Raw genomic sequence first — 15,416 nt, 5'->3', positions numbered from 1 at the left:
TCTTGGTAGCCTGTGATGGTTTACATGCAGAGGTTTATGTGTACATCACATTCAGGGGAATTTTCTTGATTTAAGGTGCTGGTATAAGTACAATTGTCTTTGCAAAAAAATGGTATTGATAAGACTGTGGATTCCTAAATATCGCTTGCTAGATATTATACGTTTAGATATTTATGCCTGCGTGTCGTAATGCACATTGTTACGTTGGAGTGTGGGATATTCTATCAACCCCAAAATACACTGTATATTCAATTTGTATTGGAGTCTAGATTAATTTATTTGTACATATTGTACCTTTCCTATTAAGTACTGGCAATAATCATATCATGTTATGTTACACTGTTTGCAACGTTGAGTTGGCTTCCCCTTGCATGGGTGCTCTTCCTGGGCCTTGGAGGATAGCACCCTCCAGGTCCATCACCTTGGATGTGACAGCAAGACAACAGCAGCACCCACAGCCCAAAATTGTGAAATACAGTCAGCCTATGTGGTCTGCTAAGTGTCACTGACCACAAAACAAGTACCTGATAAGGCATAAGTCAAGAATAGAGTGGTTGTGTATAGTGTGGAGCAAGCAGGTGGTTTCTTTTTGCTTAATGCTTCACCTTCTTGTAGCCATCAACAAGGTGAAGTAATGAACTCTCCTTGGGAGAAATGGGAATTGGGCACATAGGCCAAGAACAGTATCCAGGAATTGAGAAAACCTGTGGCCCTAGCCTAGTAGACATAGATTAAGCTGGAAGGTGGCGTGCAACAGTTTTAACAGCTGGGGTTCAATACCATTGTGTTGTGAGGAAAAGCATCACCTGTTCTGGCAGGTGCCTTCATTCCCACCCAATGGTGATACCTGCCTTACTGTTATTGAAACTGATTGACTGCCAGCCAAACTTGTTACTATCTACGGACATCAGAGGTATAAACAGTATTGCAAGGTGTCCCATGTTTGATAACAGCATTGTATATGGTCCCTGTTTCTGGCTTCTCTAATATGGAGAATGTGGGTTTGTCTGAACACATTGAATCCAAGTTCATTTAAATGAGGAAGAGATGTTTAGGCTACTTCATGCATCATCTCTTGAATATAAAAGAGAGAGATATGCAAGTCAGACAGACACTCCCCACTGATCCCTTGTGCACCTATCCCACAGGAGTCTAGGGAGGAACAAAGTTCTTTATAAGTTTCTCCATTGTTTTGATGGCTGTTGCAGAAAATTATGGAATGATATCACCACAATTCAATAATTTTATGGTTATACTTGAAAAATTAAGGAAGGATTCTCACTAGAGAATCTTGGTGTGAACTTTTGGTGAAATGTGAATGTGTGTGTGTGCACACAGATGTGTGCAGATGTGTATGTGTGTGTGTACATACTTAGGGGTCCTTGGCCATAATGTATCACTACTCACCAGCAGAACCTCACAATGGCAAAGCAACTTAAGTCCCTCACCAGACCACATTTATCTGATATCCTGTTAGGTTTGATCATTATTGTCATTTGAATGAGAATTTGGTATTTCTGCTTGTGACAACTTTTCAAGTGCGCCATGCATCCCAGCACAATAGTAGAGAAAAAAAGTCAAGCTACAAAAAATATCTTTAACCTATTCCTTTACTGTCCCATTGGGGTCATTGTTGCCAGCCAGAGTTTATTGCTGTTTCAAGCTTGGCATGAAGCGAAGTATGCCTTGTGTGTGTCTGTAGATCTGCAGCCCTACATACCTTGTCCTGTTCATGGCTCTGTCAGTTGTTTATATACATATATATATATATATAGCAAAAATGTTTATGTTGTGTTTGCTTGGAGAAGATGAGGAGGGTGGAGCACGGAGTTGTGGTGAGGCAGAATGGAAAAAGGAGTCAGGGCATCTACAGTTTATATTATTTAGGCTACAAAGCAAACCACAGTAAGTCACATGGAATCTAAAAAATTTTCTTTAAAGTAGCTCAAGTCAAGTGATACAGTTCTATAAGCTCTGGCATGGCACTCATGTGTACTGTTTGGTCATCTCTTCTATATTTCAGATAGTCATTATGATAATTTCTTAGTGGCCTAAGAGTTGAATATACATACTACCCATGTTTTGTGTCCCGCTTTGTGCTTTAAGTTATCTCTCACAAACGTACTCCAGACGGCAAGTTTATGTTTACCTGATAACTTTATGTACCTTTCTGAACATTCCTACTTGATTAATGAAGAGGAGGGAGCCAGCCCAGGCCTCCAGGGCATACTCTAGTTTGCTTTCAGAATCACTTACCCCATTCTCCCAGCCTCTAGTGTAATCATTTAGGTTCCTTTGAACCAGTCTTTGTTGTTCTATATTGTTTCTAAGTTCCTCAGATGGAGCTTTAGCATGTGGGTGGCCATCAAAGCAGAACTCTTCCACCCCTGCTGTTGGCCCCCTTGCTGAGCACCATAGTAATCTGTGTAGTGATATTCACCCCAAGATATTTTAGTTTTTCTAGATCTTATTGCAAACAAGCAAGTATGTTGATCTTAGCAGTATTGCCATATATTGCTGATTATAAGCCAAGCATGAAAGTATAGTCAAGGATTGACTTGATTACCACAGTGGCCCTTAGTTCTGCAACAACAATTTTTTAGAGTAATGAGAATGCTGGACAGTTTTGGTTTATTTGTGATGAATTTTCTGTTTTATCAAGGAAAATCTTTCTTCCCATGATTTATTTTATTTATTTTATTTTATTTATTTCTTCGTCTAGTAAGGAGTATCATTTATCAAATTATTAGTTTCATGAGTAACATTTCTTCAATTTTTTTGAGAAATCAAGTAAACTTTATGGATGAATCAAAACAATCAACCACAGGGTTTCCATTCGTTATAAGGGAACTGTTATTTTACACTGGTAAAATGTGAACTGACTCCAGCTAAACCATACCTATACCTGCTGCTATTATTGAATGTCCTGCCAATCTCAGTCAGACCTTGAGTTATATGTCAAGTGGCTTATATTCAGTCATTTATGTGGTGTAGAGACATACACTGTGTTAGTCTTATTAGTCTTAAGTACACAATGTTATTCAAGCAGTCTTTACTAGTGTTAAGTACACATTTGAAGGTGTACCAGTCTGGAGTGTGTGAACCACAAGACACACACTGTAGTTTTCTTGATAGTATTAAGTACACACATGTAAGTGTATCGATCTTACCGGTGTTATTGACACACACGTCAGTCTTACCAGTGTCAAGGACACATGTAAGTGTATCAGTTTAGGTGTGCAGTACACAGTGTAAGTGTAACCTGCAAAGGTGTACTTAGTGTTGTTGCTAAGAAAGAAAAAAATCCCCTCTAAGTCTTACTCTCAGATATTGTACATGACTTGTTTAGCTAATTCTTTAAAGTATGTTTGTTTTCTGCAAACATAGAAGCAGAATAGTGGTGGTGAGGAGAGCCAGCAGCTGCATAGGCCCAGTCCTTTCTGAGGTTGGCAACACAAACTTGCCTCTGTTGAAGCACCCACCATAAAAAAATGTTATGTAATAACAGGTTCACTTACAAACCCCGGTATATTTTAGAGCATAGTTGAAAATGTGCTTTGCTGCACAAATTGCTTAATGAGTGTCTTATACAATGATACCAAAATGCTTCACAAAAGCAACTCTTGAAACAAAATATACGTACATACTACTCTTGAATATCTCTGCAGTCTAGCATATTTTAAACTTTATTGAAGCATTTACATTGCTTCATTTGCATACTGAAATGAAGTTGAAGATAACTCTTTAAGCATTAAGAGCAGTCAGCAGTCACAAGAATCTGAACAAAATCCCCAATGTGATGGCCTCCCAGTGTGTGACATACAGGACATGAGTGGCCACTGTGCTGCAACTCTTATGCAACTAATATTAAACACATCAAAATGTGAAAAAAATGGGCCCAAACCTAATAAATCAGTGGAGCATTGTCTCTCCTCATTAGCTGTAAGGTCCTCTGTTACCTGATATTTGTGATTTCTATGTATGCATCTGGAAAATGCACCTACAGCACCCCCCCTTTGACTGAGGCTACCCCACTGTCCTCTCCCACTACCAAGTACAGGATATCTTATGTCCCCAGCTTCACCCTAAACCCAAAAGCATTCAGATTTCCCTACTATTTCAGTGTTTTCAACAGTAAGTTTTCTATAATACCCACTGCATTGCCTTTCCCATTTTTACCCCTTTTCTTCTGTTGTAATACATTTTGGTTGGCTCGACAAATTATATATTTCTCGTGTGTGCTGGCTCTTACTCTCTCTTTCAGTGTTGGCCAATCCTCCCTCCACTGCTTTCCTCCCCCTCTCACTCCCTCACACTTTATGGCAGTGTCAATAGACTCAGTGGGGTCTGCTGACCGTCAAGGCAAGGGAGGTGCAGACTACAATCTAAGTCAGTTTCCCTGTAGTGTCTAATTTAAGCATTTCCACAGGACCCAGTGAGACCAAATTAGTAACCGGAAGATGTGTATCATAGTAAGCCATCAACCAGTGAGAAACTTAACAAATGAAAAAATGTATATGTTAGGTTACAATGTGAAACCAAGAATTGGTGTTTATATTTCCTGTGAAAATGTTATGACAATTGATGGTCTAAGGATGTGAAAACAAGATCATCTGATTAAGTTTTTGGATCAGATTGCTAGGAGTAGTGCATTACTTGACCATTACCCAAGTAGGCAGTGAGCCAGCTGTGTATGGCATGAGCCTTCCCTCCCCCCCCTTGCTCCCAAATGCTGCAGTGCTTGCTTCGACCTATGCCAGCCTGCATGACATAGTGCTTTCCCCCAGAGAAGTCATTCCTCTATTAGAGACCCTGATAGCAAGAGAAAGAAAGAGGGAGAGGAAGCACAACCAGTTTGACCTGGAAATGTAACCACACAGACCTCTTGTCTTTTTAGAAATATGAATATCAGTGACTCATTTGCTTCATGTCATGTCATGTACCCCTTAAAATAACCATACTGATATTAAACAGGAATAAATGTTTTGTCCTCCACTATTCTTTGCTCTCTCTCTGTCTCTCTCTTAGGGTCTCAGTTACTGCAAAGCTGTTGTTGAGCCTTGTGCCACATTATATTAGTACCACATAACCTGTTATTGGCATTGTGTAAAGCACAATTAACTAAGCACTACATATAATTAAATGTATAACAAACAGCTTGCTGTATAAAACTCAGACTACTCATGAGCTGAGTCCTCCCTCTGTACTCAGCCTGCTGGTGCCATACACAGAAAGCTGCTACACTTTAGCTATTATAACAAGGAATTTACTCAGTCTTAGGTTCTTCAATTTTCAAAGATCTTGTGGCTATTTTTGGTCTCTAGTGTCTAGATTAGCATGTAGAAAATATTATGAATAAAATTTATTTTTGTGGCATATTCCATTTATGATTTTTCCTGTGCAATAAATACTAATAAGAGAACATAAATATGTGAAATCATCATTGACTTTTCATCATATGCTGAAATATTTTTTGGGAGGAGCACTGCAGTATTGATCTCGGCTGAATATGTTGAAAGGATGGATTAGGAAATTATTGTATAAACTTTGTGAAGATGTATTGGAACAGTAATATATTTATTTTGACATTGAGCTTGATAATGGTAATAATACAGGGTCTGAGAGGTATTCTGCATGTATGTTGTGGGAAGCAAGGTTGTACATTTTTCTCCCCAAGAGTATGGATGGAAGTGGATTGGCATGTATGTTATGGATCAAAGATAGTGTGGATGACGACTAAGATGTGTTGAAGTAGGCGGTGTATGTGCATGTACTGATGAATGATATGAGAAAGAAAAGCAAGATTGAGATGAGATTATGGGAGGATTAAGCCATTGTTTGAAAAGTTTTGGGAATCGGTCAGTGGAAACATGTGCTGGGAGTCATGTTGCCTTGTCCACCCCATTAAGCCATTCCCAGGGGAGGCTTTGACTGAGTGGTCAGGCTGCGGGCGCAGTACCCTGGAAGACCCAGATTCAAGTCCCACCTACTGTTACAAGCTGACAATATTCATTCATTGCTGAGTGGCCTAAGACTACCCACATGCTGTCTTGATGACCATCTATCAACTTGGACTGTAGGGAAACACTAGAGTGGAGCAAAGATGAGTTCTGAGGGGCAACATGAGCCACTATAAAGACTTGTCTGCACCACCGATGGGCTGTGATCGACCAGCAAGCCCCATCAAGAAAGCCCACTAGCCCTATAGCCCCAATAATAAAAAAATAAAAAAAATCAGGAGTCCCTTTTTTTTTTACAGTAAACAGCTCAAGGGCAAAAAAAAGAAAACTGAAAAAAATGCAAATCACTGCTCCTTTATAAAAGAGTTAGAGGAGTGGCCAAAAGAGAGGTCAATTTTGGGGAGTGAAAGAGTTCAAGTCATAGACAGTAGGCAGGAGGAAATACAGATGAAGGAAGATTGTTCCAGAGTTTACCAGTGTGAGGGATGAAAGTGAAGATGCTGGTTAACTCTTGCATAAGGGATTTGGACAGTATAGGGATGAACTTGAGTAGAAAGTTATGTGCAGTGGGGCTGCAGGAGGGGGGGAGGCATGCAGTTAGCAAGTTCAGAAGAGCAGTCCACGTGAAAATATCGATAGAAGATAGAGAGGCAACATGGTGTCGGAATTTAAGAGGTAAGAGACTGTCAGTAAGAGGAGAGCTGATGAGATGAAAAGCTTTACACTCTACTCTGTTCAAGATAGTGTGTGTGGAGCCCCCCCATGTGAGATGCATACTCCACGTGAGGGTGGACAAGGCCCTTGTATATGGATAGCAACTGTGCGGAGGAAAGAACAGACGGAGACGATACAGAACACCCAACCTTGAGGAAGCTGATTTAGTGAGAGAAGAGATTGGAAGTTTCCAGTTAAGATTTTGAGTTAAGGCTAGACCAAGGATGTTTAGTGTAGAAGGTGACAGGTGAGTGTTGTCAAAGAATAGGGATAAGTGTTTGGAAGATTGTGTCGATTTGATTGGAGAAATTGAGTTTTTGAGGCGTTGAAGGACACCAGGTTCCTTCTGCCCCATTCGGAAATGATAGCAAGATTCGAGGTTAAGCGTTCTGCAGCCTCTAATCTGGAGTCTTGTAATTCCTGTTGGGAGGGTCTTCTGTTGAAAAAAGTTGAATAATGCAAAGCAGAGTGATTAAGCTGCTGGGGCTCAGTGGAGAGACGAGTGGACGAGTGATTGAGGCGGTAAAAGAGTTCTTGGAGGGCATGTGGCGTGCAAGATGTAGGGAATGATATCTTGCCCCGAGAACATAGACTTTCCGCATGTTTTGTTTTCTTTTCACAGGAGCTGCCGATACAAAGGCCTGGCTGGGGAGAAATCCCAAGCCACCTGTGACATCAAGATCAAGATCAAGATCATTAAATAACCATTCCATAATTAAAAGGCTTAAGTTCGTCATGATAAATAAGCTTCAATTACAGGCAGGGAATACAGGATACATTTTCTTGTACACTTTGTCCTCGCTTGAAACCCTTGCCTGGGTCAGTCCTGCTCTTGGTCCTGCCCCGTACAGGAGGAGTGTTGTTAAGTAACCCGCCGAGGAAGGACAGGTCGACGCCGGGTCCTGCTCTTCCTGCCCTGCCCGCCGTGTGCCCAGCCTTGCTACCCTGGCAGCACCCCGCACATGGCCTGGTGACGCAGCGGGTGGCCTGTGAGGGGCATGTCAAGAGGCGCCACCGTTACCACACACGGGAGGCGAGTGAGGGTCACCGGGGCCTGCATGAAGGGGGGGAGGGGGGCTGGTGTCTCGTTTGAGGTCCGTTATGTATCAGTGCTTGGTGATATGGTTTAGTGTAGGGGGCTGAGTTGTTCATCAAAGGGGGCTGGTTTACAATTTGAGTGGGTCTGTGTTGCCTTAATTAAGAAGCAAGATTGTCAATAAGAGCTGATATGGCTAATTTTTCACCTGCTTTTTTTTTTTTTTCTTTTCCTGTCCCATTCCCTCCTCTCATTTCCCTTGTTTCCTTCTTTCTCACACCCTCTTATCTATAGCCTTATCTCTCACTCTATCACTCTCTTCCTCCACTTCTCCTTCCCCATTAGATTATATGAACACACACACACATACACAAAAGGGAAAATGAGAAGGGTGTGGGGAAGGAGGAGCAGAAGGGAGAGTCAGTTCATGACCTGACCGAAGCCCTGACTTGACTCTCCCTTCTGCCCCTCCCTCCCCACACCTTTTTCCTTGTTTTCATCCTCTCAATCTCTCCCTGTTTCCTCCACTCCTTTTCTTTGTTCTCCCTTCTTACATCCTCTATCTGTATTTTTTATCACTCTGTCACTCTCCTCCTCCCTTTCCCCTTCCCTCTATTTACCTAGTTGTGATATAAAGGAAGTGATCTACGCTCATATGAGAATGGCACGGAGAAGTTGTGTGGCAGCCTAGGAGTCACGGTGACCCATAAAACCCTATGCAAACTTCAAAATTGCGGCAGAAAAGGGCAGACAAAAAAAAAAATGTACCTTCTGCGTATACTGCGCAGGGGTAACTTTCTGGCGTTTTTTAAATGAAAAAGGTGCACCTTATACGCCGCAAAATACGGTACATATTTTCCTCATTTCTGTATATTGTTAGGACATAACATTTCTGATGAGTTTTTATGTGTTTATTATTAATTTGTATTATTCATTTCACAGAATTTTTTTGAAGGGATGTTCTGGAAACTAGTGATTTCCATAGGGACTTATGAAAAAAATATCAAAACCTACTATAAATAAATAGTTTCATACGTCATCTTAAGACAGATGAAGTTATAGATATTTCCTTTAATGGCTTTAATGGGTAGGCTGTCATTCATAGGGGATGGTGTACTATTTAAGGCATGGTTGTCATGGCAAACTCATGTAGAACAGGACTGAAAATATTGACACCCACAGCTAACAAATACCTTTTTTTTTTCACAGAAACATTTGTGACAGGAGCAGCTTGAGCAAATTTTGGAAAGATGGGGATGGGTCGTGCACGGGAGTTTTTGCGGCGTAATATAGTGCTGGTGGTGATGGTGCCAGTGCTGTTTGGCGTCCACTATGGCTGGCAGAAGGTGCAGGATGTAGAGGTGTTTGTGCCCAAGCAGCAGCGACGAGATCTCCCTGTTATTGAGGTGAGCAGGGACGTGAAGCTTGACTGAGTGTTTACTCCACCCTGGCATGTGAGGGTGTGATCAGTAAGCTACCAAATTCTTTATTTTTCTTTCTTCATTCATACATTTCTTTTGTGTGATCAATTAACCTTTTTTTTCATATATGCACTACTTTTACACAACATTGACACAGATCCTTCCTATTCTCCTGTAAGTATATATGGCACCTTCCCATACATATTCACATTATAGCTTGAGTCAAGAATATCAGAGAGGCAATGTTAATTTATCATAAAATAATGCCATTAACCTGTCCTCTGCGATTGGCATGGATTTGGCCTCCACCGGTAGCCTGGTAACATAAAGTCCCAGGTCTTTCTCTACCTCTGTGGTGAATAGTGGAATGTTCCCATGTGGTATTTGTATGCTGGATTTCCCCTCCAAAGGTGCAGGACTACATTTTTCTTCATTAAATTGTAGCAGCCACTTTTTGTTCCATTCCTGTAACTTGGTGATGTCTTCTTGTAGGAAATCCGTAGGCAAGGGGTTAAGTCCCATCATCTCTCTTTCAGTCAGCATTTTCTGTCAGCTTTCTTCATTTTCAGATTTTGATTTTTTAATGTGTTTGTTTTAGGGTGTGAAACAAGAGCAAAGCTTCCTATTCCAGTTTTGAGAAAATCATGTTAGCAAACAAATCTCTTCATGTATCCATAAAATTTGGAGCAACATTAATTAATTGTAATTTTAAATTGCACCAGTAGTTTTTGTAATATACATTTTTGTTGACATTACTCTGGCTTTGGCTTAAAGGAAGATTTGCAATGTATGCAATAGGTTTCAACGCTGCGTTCTCCAACAGGGTGCAAAGTACATTGAGGAAGGGCTCAAGACAAAAATGGGCTTGAAGAAAGGAGAATAGCAAGTGAGGCCTTCTTAAAGCAGCAAAGGTAATGCAAGTTATATATTCTTCCTTTTCATACATAACATTAATAAATGTCAGATGAAAATACTGTATCCCTTTGTTATGAAACTTCCCTTTATACTGGAAAGGAAAGAGCATTTATCTATTAAGGGACCTGTTGCACTCTGATTTTTACACTTTCTTGCTGATACATTTTACCGTACTATTCATCTTTCTTTATAAACATTTCCGTTGGAAATTGCTTCTCTGAAAAAAAGTTCTATCCTCCACTTAAACTCACTACAGCCACCAAAGTCAAATATGGCAAAGGAGTTGTTGTTTGCCATTGTGAGTTGGGTCCCTTAATGGATATTTACCAAGGAATTCTGAAGTAAATCATAATGTATAAGTGAAGGCAAGCAAAGTAAAAGGACATGTATAAGTGAGTGAGGATTGCTCCTACCTTTCTTCCAGATGTCTGGTGCGGTGTTAGAGGAGGAGCGAGTGAGGGGAGTGTTTTGTCATAGTGTTTCTCACCCTTCATACTTGTCCATGCTGGCTCGTTACAGGAGACTCCTCCTCTCAGCCTATGGACCAAAGGGTAGCTCTGTCTTGCTTAGCAATGCCGTAGGTAGGGAAGCACTTCTGTCTTCCTCATCAGAAATCATCAAAGAACTGTCTTTTGCCCATCCCACTACAAAATACATAAATGCATTAATTAGTGCTCAGAACTCCTCTTGTGGCCTTCATGGTCTGTACACTGGCCTGCTATGTGTCAGACTGCTGGAAGAAGCTCTGAAGTGTGAGGAAGACATGCCACATCCAGCTGTGAGTACCATCTCAGAATGTATAATATCTCATTTGATTGAGGAACTAGACAAGTTTCCACCCCAAGTGGTGATGGAACTGGACATCGGTGATATGGACCAGGTGGTGTCCTTTGTTAAGACAATAATAGGTGCCAAGAGTTGCCTGTGCCTCAGTCTGTCTGATGCCAATGAACTCTGCATCAACATAGTTCGTGCATTTCTCAAAAGCATTCCTGACGAATACACTTTGAGCGGGTTTGGGCATGTTTCTATTGTCGCCCAGGAGGATGGACCATCCCTCCCAGGTGGCGTATTTGAGGGTGTCTTGTACAGGAACCCTGATGTGTCTAAAGCCAGAGTGGAGAAGGTTGGAGTGCTGAGTGAAGTGAGAGTGTTACTTTTCACCGTAGCACTGTCATACACAGAGGAAACAATAGCAGTTTCTTGGGAAGGGTCAGGCACCAAGGAGGAGAACTTTGAGTCCTTGGTCCTGGCCAGCCTTGCATCTGTACTTCAAAAAAGGAACATCAGCATTATAGCCAACCAGAAACCTGTTCACCCAGCCCTAAAATTTGAGTTAGAGCGCAGAGGCTACTTGATACTGGAGAGACTTGGTACTAGTGTCACTGAGGCCTTGATAAGGGTGAGTGGCTGCCAGGGCATTAGTAACCTCAACAACCTGCCGGATGAGTTGAGCGATGCTGTGCTGGGAACACTGACTTTGGTGAAGAATGTTGTCTTCAATAACAAGAACTATATTCTGCTTCACAACAGTGAAGGTTGTGTGGCAACTCTCCTGCTGCCCACAGCCAGCCCCAGCATTCTGCCCACACTAAAGGTACTGTCCTGGGAAACCTGAGCCGTCATAGTATCAGATACGTCACTTGTTATTTTATTCCAGTTATTTACTTTTTTTTGTGTGTGCTTTTGAAATGTAGTCATGCAGACCAAGTAAAAGAATAACTTGCATAATTTGATTCTTGTTAGTAGTTTTGAGAGGCTGTTCCTTTTTGCATTCATCCATTCATTTCTCAAGATAGATTTTAGGATACATTGTCAGCAGTTTTCTCTCTTTAGAACATACCCCAAAAATAACATTCCCTTAATCTTGTACATTCATATGGAATTTCAAGTTATGTCAATAGGTAGCATGATAACAAAGGTTTTTCCAGACTGTCAGCATTATGGCTTCAAAGCCAGCAAATCCTCCATTAAGAGGTTCATCCTCACTCACCACCAGGATCCCATCAGAATGGGTAAAAATAAGGCAGGGGAGGGAGGATAAGGTCTTTGCTGAGTCAGGTTTAAAATTTAGTGCTCAAAATGTATTTCAAGTTTACTAAGTAATACATAGTTTCATTTGCTTCATATATAGACCTAAAGATCATTTGTTGTTGTTGGTTTTTAAATCAAAAGGGATTGCCTAATTTCAAGTGGTTATATCCTTGTGAAGTATAAGCACAGGAGGCACAGCTCTCCCTTCCCCCCTTATGGCTGTGGAAATGGCCTAGACTATGTTCACATGTTCATGGAGGGAATCTGGTGGGACAGAATTTATGCCTTGCTTCTTTCAGCTTCTGACAGGACAGCACTGATATGCCATTATAAAGGAAGTAACCCCAAGGCATTTTTTGTGATAAATAGTGTTTACCAAAACAGCATCTGCCAGCCATGGCCAAACTGTTCTTATGTTGCAATGATGTTCATTATAAGTAGTGAATGATTTTATATGTTCTTAGTATCAGAAATTGTGTTCAGGATATATATATATATATATATAGAGAGAGAGAGAGAGAGAGAGAGAGAGAGAGAGAGAGAGAGAGAGAGAGAGAGAGAGAGCGAGAGAGAGAGAGAGAGAGAGAGAGAGAGAGAGAGAGAGAGAGAGAGAGAGAGAGAGAGAGAGAGAGAGAGAGAGAGAGAGAGAGAGAGAGAGAGAGAGAGAGATTTTTTTTTATTTTTTTATTTATTAGTATTATTTTTTTTTTTTTTTCTCTGATGCCCGAATAGAAAATATAATGCCTGCAATAAGATGTAAGAGCATGATTTGTTTTTCTTATCAGCCATGTTTTGATCTGCAGGAGACTGTTGAGAGTTGTTTGGCTGCCATGAGAATGGCAGTAGTGGATGGGAAGGTGGTTAGCGGTGGGGGCTGCCTGGAGGCTTGGACTGCCATGGTCGTCTCTCGTTTCATCACTACTGATTCTCATCTCCTCACCTTGCATGGCAGTGTCACACCTCACCACATCTTAAAGGTAATTTTTAGCAGACATTTTCTCTTTTCTCTCTGTTCAGGCCCATTGCAATACTTGGCTATCTCAGGGTGTTGGTGGTGTGCCCCAACACATTAATGGTGGAGGTGATTTTTTGTTTTAATGCCATTTTTGAACTTGCTGCTTGGTTCATGGTGTCCACCTTGTCAGAAGTTGCTAAGGAGGATGATAGATTGCGTGTAGGTGATCTTCAGTCACTCAGTGATGGATGAAAAGTCATCCCATAGTGATGGGACTTGAACACTGGACTTGGCATTCACCACTCAGCCACTGCCTCCCATACTCTCTAAATTCTCATTTTTCTATACAAAGAATGAAGTTAATGAACCAAAGAGTAAATTAATATTTCACCTTATAATGAAAATGCAAGATTTCATAAAGAATATTAAAAATGTTGCTTGACAAGAATCTCGGAGACTGTATGGCCCAAGGTCTGGGTACCCTAAGCATGCTTGTTCCTCTGAAGTAGAGCGGCCAGCACCAAAAACCCATTTCTTTCTGTACTTTCAATTTCCCTGTATCAGTAAGGGATTTTATACTACAGTAGATGTGCTGCTTTCATTCTCTTCATAGCATCCACAACTTTTTATTGTTATGGCACCAAAATATTCAAATTATTGCTTTCAGTTTTAGTTCATAAACTCTTCAGCATCCCTAACCATTTTCTCTCATGCACACTTTGTATCTATACACTTTCATGAACATTTTGAAAAGTCACCCAGTCAAATCATAATTAACTTTTAAAGAATACCATTTATCCATTGAGCATCATGTTATTTTATTACAGGTTGGAAATATTTTCATTCAAGTATTGATGGAATTGGCTCTGCATCCAAGTGGGGGATCCTCTAGATTTGATTGGTCAGTGGACACAGTCTTCCATCACCTGTGGCACACTCCACCACACTTGCTGAAACGAGATGGAGCCGGGCCCAGCACCACCCTCCCTGCCAGTCCTCAACAACGCTGTGTCTGTGGCTTGGTGACACAGGAAGCTGTCAAGTACAAATACAGTGGTTGGTGGAAGCCTGTGGAATTCCATCTTCCAAATCACCTCCCTGTCTTACCCTCTGGGCACAAGAGGGTGGGGGGCCACAAGTCAGGTAAGCATATGTCTAAAGTTGACATATATGGTGGTGAAGAGAGCCAAAGTGAGCCAGAGTCCTTGAGTCAATGCACAGAGGACAGCCTAGAAGGGTGTGAAAATGCTAGTGAAGAAGTAGACAGCCTGGAGAAGACTCCTTGTAGTTTGGAGGAAGAAGTTGATAGTCTGGAAGGCCAATTGGAAAGTTTTGATATCGAAGAATATGACAGCTTAGAAGATATCTTAGACAGATATACGAAGCCACTCAGGGAGGATGAGAAGAGCAAGATGCCACAAGCCAAACTTGAAGAACACTTGTCAGGGGCACTGTATGATAGCTTTTCTGCTAAGTTCAATGCAACAAGAATGGCTTTTGAGGGTTTCACTCAGCTGTTGCACATTGGTCAGTGCATTTTTGATAAGTAAAGGCAACTCCTTACCTAATAATTGTTACTAATCAGTAACTGGTGACCGAAATTAAATTATAAGGACTATGAACAATGCACTTGCAAAATTTTATGCCATCAGAAATATGGGTTTTGAATTGGTAATTAGTTGATAGTCAAGTGTACCAATCAGGTAGTTAGAATAATTATGTACATAATTAAGATGGCGCCACTATAAACACTTGCCTGCGCCATGACGGGCTGGGGCCCTCAAGCAAGCCCACCGGTGCAATAGGCGGAGACGTAAAAAAAATAAAATAAAGATGTGATAGTTATCAGTACACATATGAGTATTGTTCATGCATTACAATCATTATTATACAGAACTATAAAATTTTGGAACTTTGTTACTCAAACAGGATCAGTAAAGTTTAGTTTGTCTGCTTTATACATATGTACAGGAGTGACGGACTTTTTTTATATAAATGTAATACTGTAGATGTTGTCTTAATAAGCCTTTGTTGATGCTCTTGGTAGCAAAATATTTTCATAATGGGAACTCTTGGTAAGAATGTAAATAGCATTTGAATAGAGTATGTTATACTGGTGATATTGAACAAGGAACCTTCTATCGATTGCACTGGTCTTCTTCATGGTGTTTGGAGCATACCCCAGGTGATGCATTGCTCCACTCCTGATGTGTCCAACCAAGTCTCCACATAGCTACCTTTTCCGTTTTGAGCCCCTCTCGGCAGGAGTGATCGACTTACGTGGGCATCCCCTTGGTCTTCTCCACTCTGGGCTGTTTTGCACAGAGCAGGATTAATGTCCAGGAGGGGTGCCAGGTGCCCATATAGCCAGAGTTGGCATT

The 15,416-nt window shown here is 41.1% G+C and overlaps 2 protein-coding genes across 3 annotated transcripts in view; both read left to right on the top strand.

Annotated features, from left to right (window-relative positions):
• LOC127010333 (menin-like) overlaps positions 1-5,378 on the top strand; it is a 24,763-nt gene extending 19,385 nt beyond the window's left edge. For both annotated transcript variants that reach the window (XM_050884264.1, XM_050884267.1), the window contains exon 10: positions 1-5,378. This exon is cut by the window's left edge and continues 1,294 nt beyond it. The gene's annotated coding sequence lies outside the window, so the exon portion shown is untranslated.
• A 3,541-nt stretch (positions 5,379-8,919) lies between these two features.
• On the top strand, positions 8,920-15,043 carry LOC127010297 (molecular chaperone MKKS-like). The gene is made up of 5 exons (XM_050884163.1): positions 8,920-9,116; positions 9,955-10,042; positions 10,471-11,643; positions 12,884-13,057; positions 13,863-15,043. Exons 3-5 carry the CDS (start codon positions 10,471-10,473, stop codon positions 14,583-14,585), a joined length of 2,070 nt encoding a protein of 689 aa, XP_050740120.1. The 5' UTR covers positions 8,920-9,116; positions 9,955-10,042; the 3' UTR covers positions 14,586-15,043.
• The last annotated feature ends 373 nt before the right edge of the window (positions 15,044-15,416 follow it).

The sequence above is a fragment of the Eriocheir sinensis genome, chromosome 4 (assembly GCF_024679095.1).
Source record: "Eriocheir sinensis breed Jianghai 21 chromosome 4, ASM2467909v1, whole genome shotgun sequence".
NCBI classification, from domain to species: domain Eukaryota; kingdom Metazoa; phylum Arthropoda; class Malacostraca; order Decapoda; family Varunidae; genus Eriocheir; species Eriocheir sinensis.
The sequence above is the reverse complement of the archived record's forward strand: the minus strand, read 5'-3'. Positions and strand labels throughout refer to the sequence as shown.

What these genes read in the sequence shown, in the direction of transcription:
- LOC127010297 (XM_050884163.1), top strand. Translation starts at nt 10,471, where the DNA reads ATGTCTGGTGCGGTGTTAGAGGAGGAGCGAGTGAGGGGAGTGTTTTGT. An exon ending in GCATTCTGCCCACACTAAAG is followed by an intron (nt 11,644 to 12,883) that starts GTACTGTCCTGG and finishes TTTGATCTGCAG; the next exon opens with GAGACTGTTGAGAGTTGTTT. An exon ending in CACCTCACCACATCTTAAAG is followed by an intron (nt 13,058 to 13,862) that starts GTAATTTTTAGC and finishes ATTTTATTACAG; the next exon opens with GTTGGAAATATTTTCATTCA.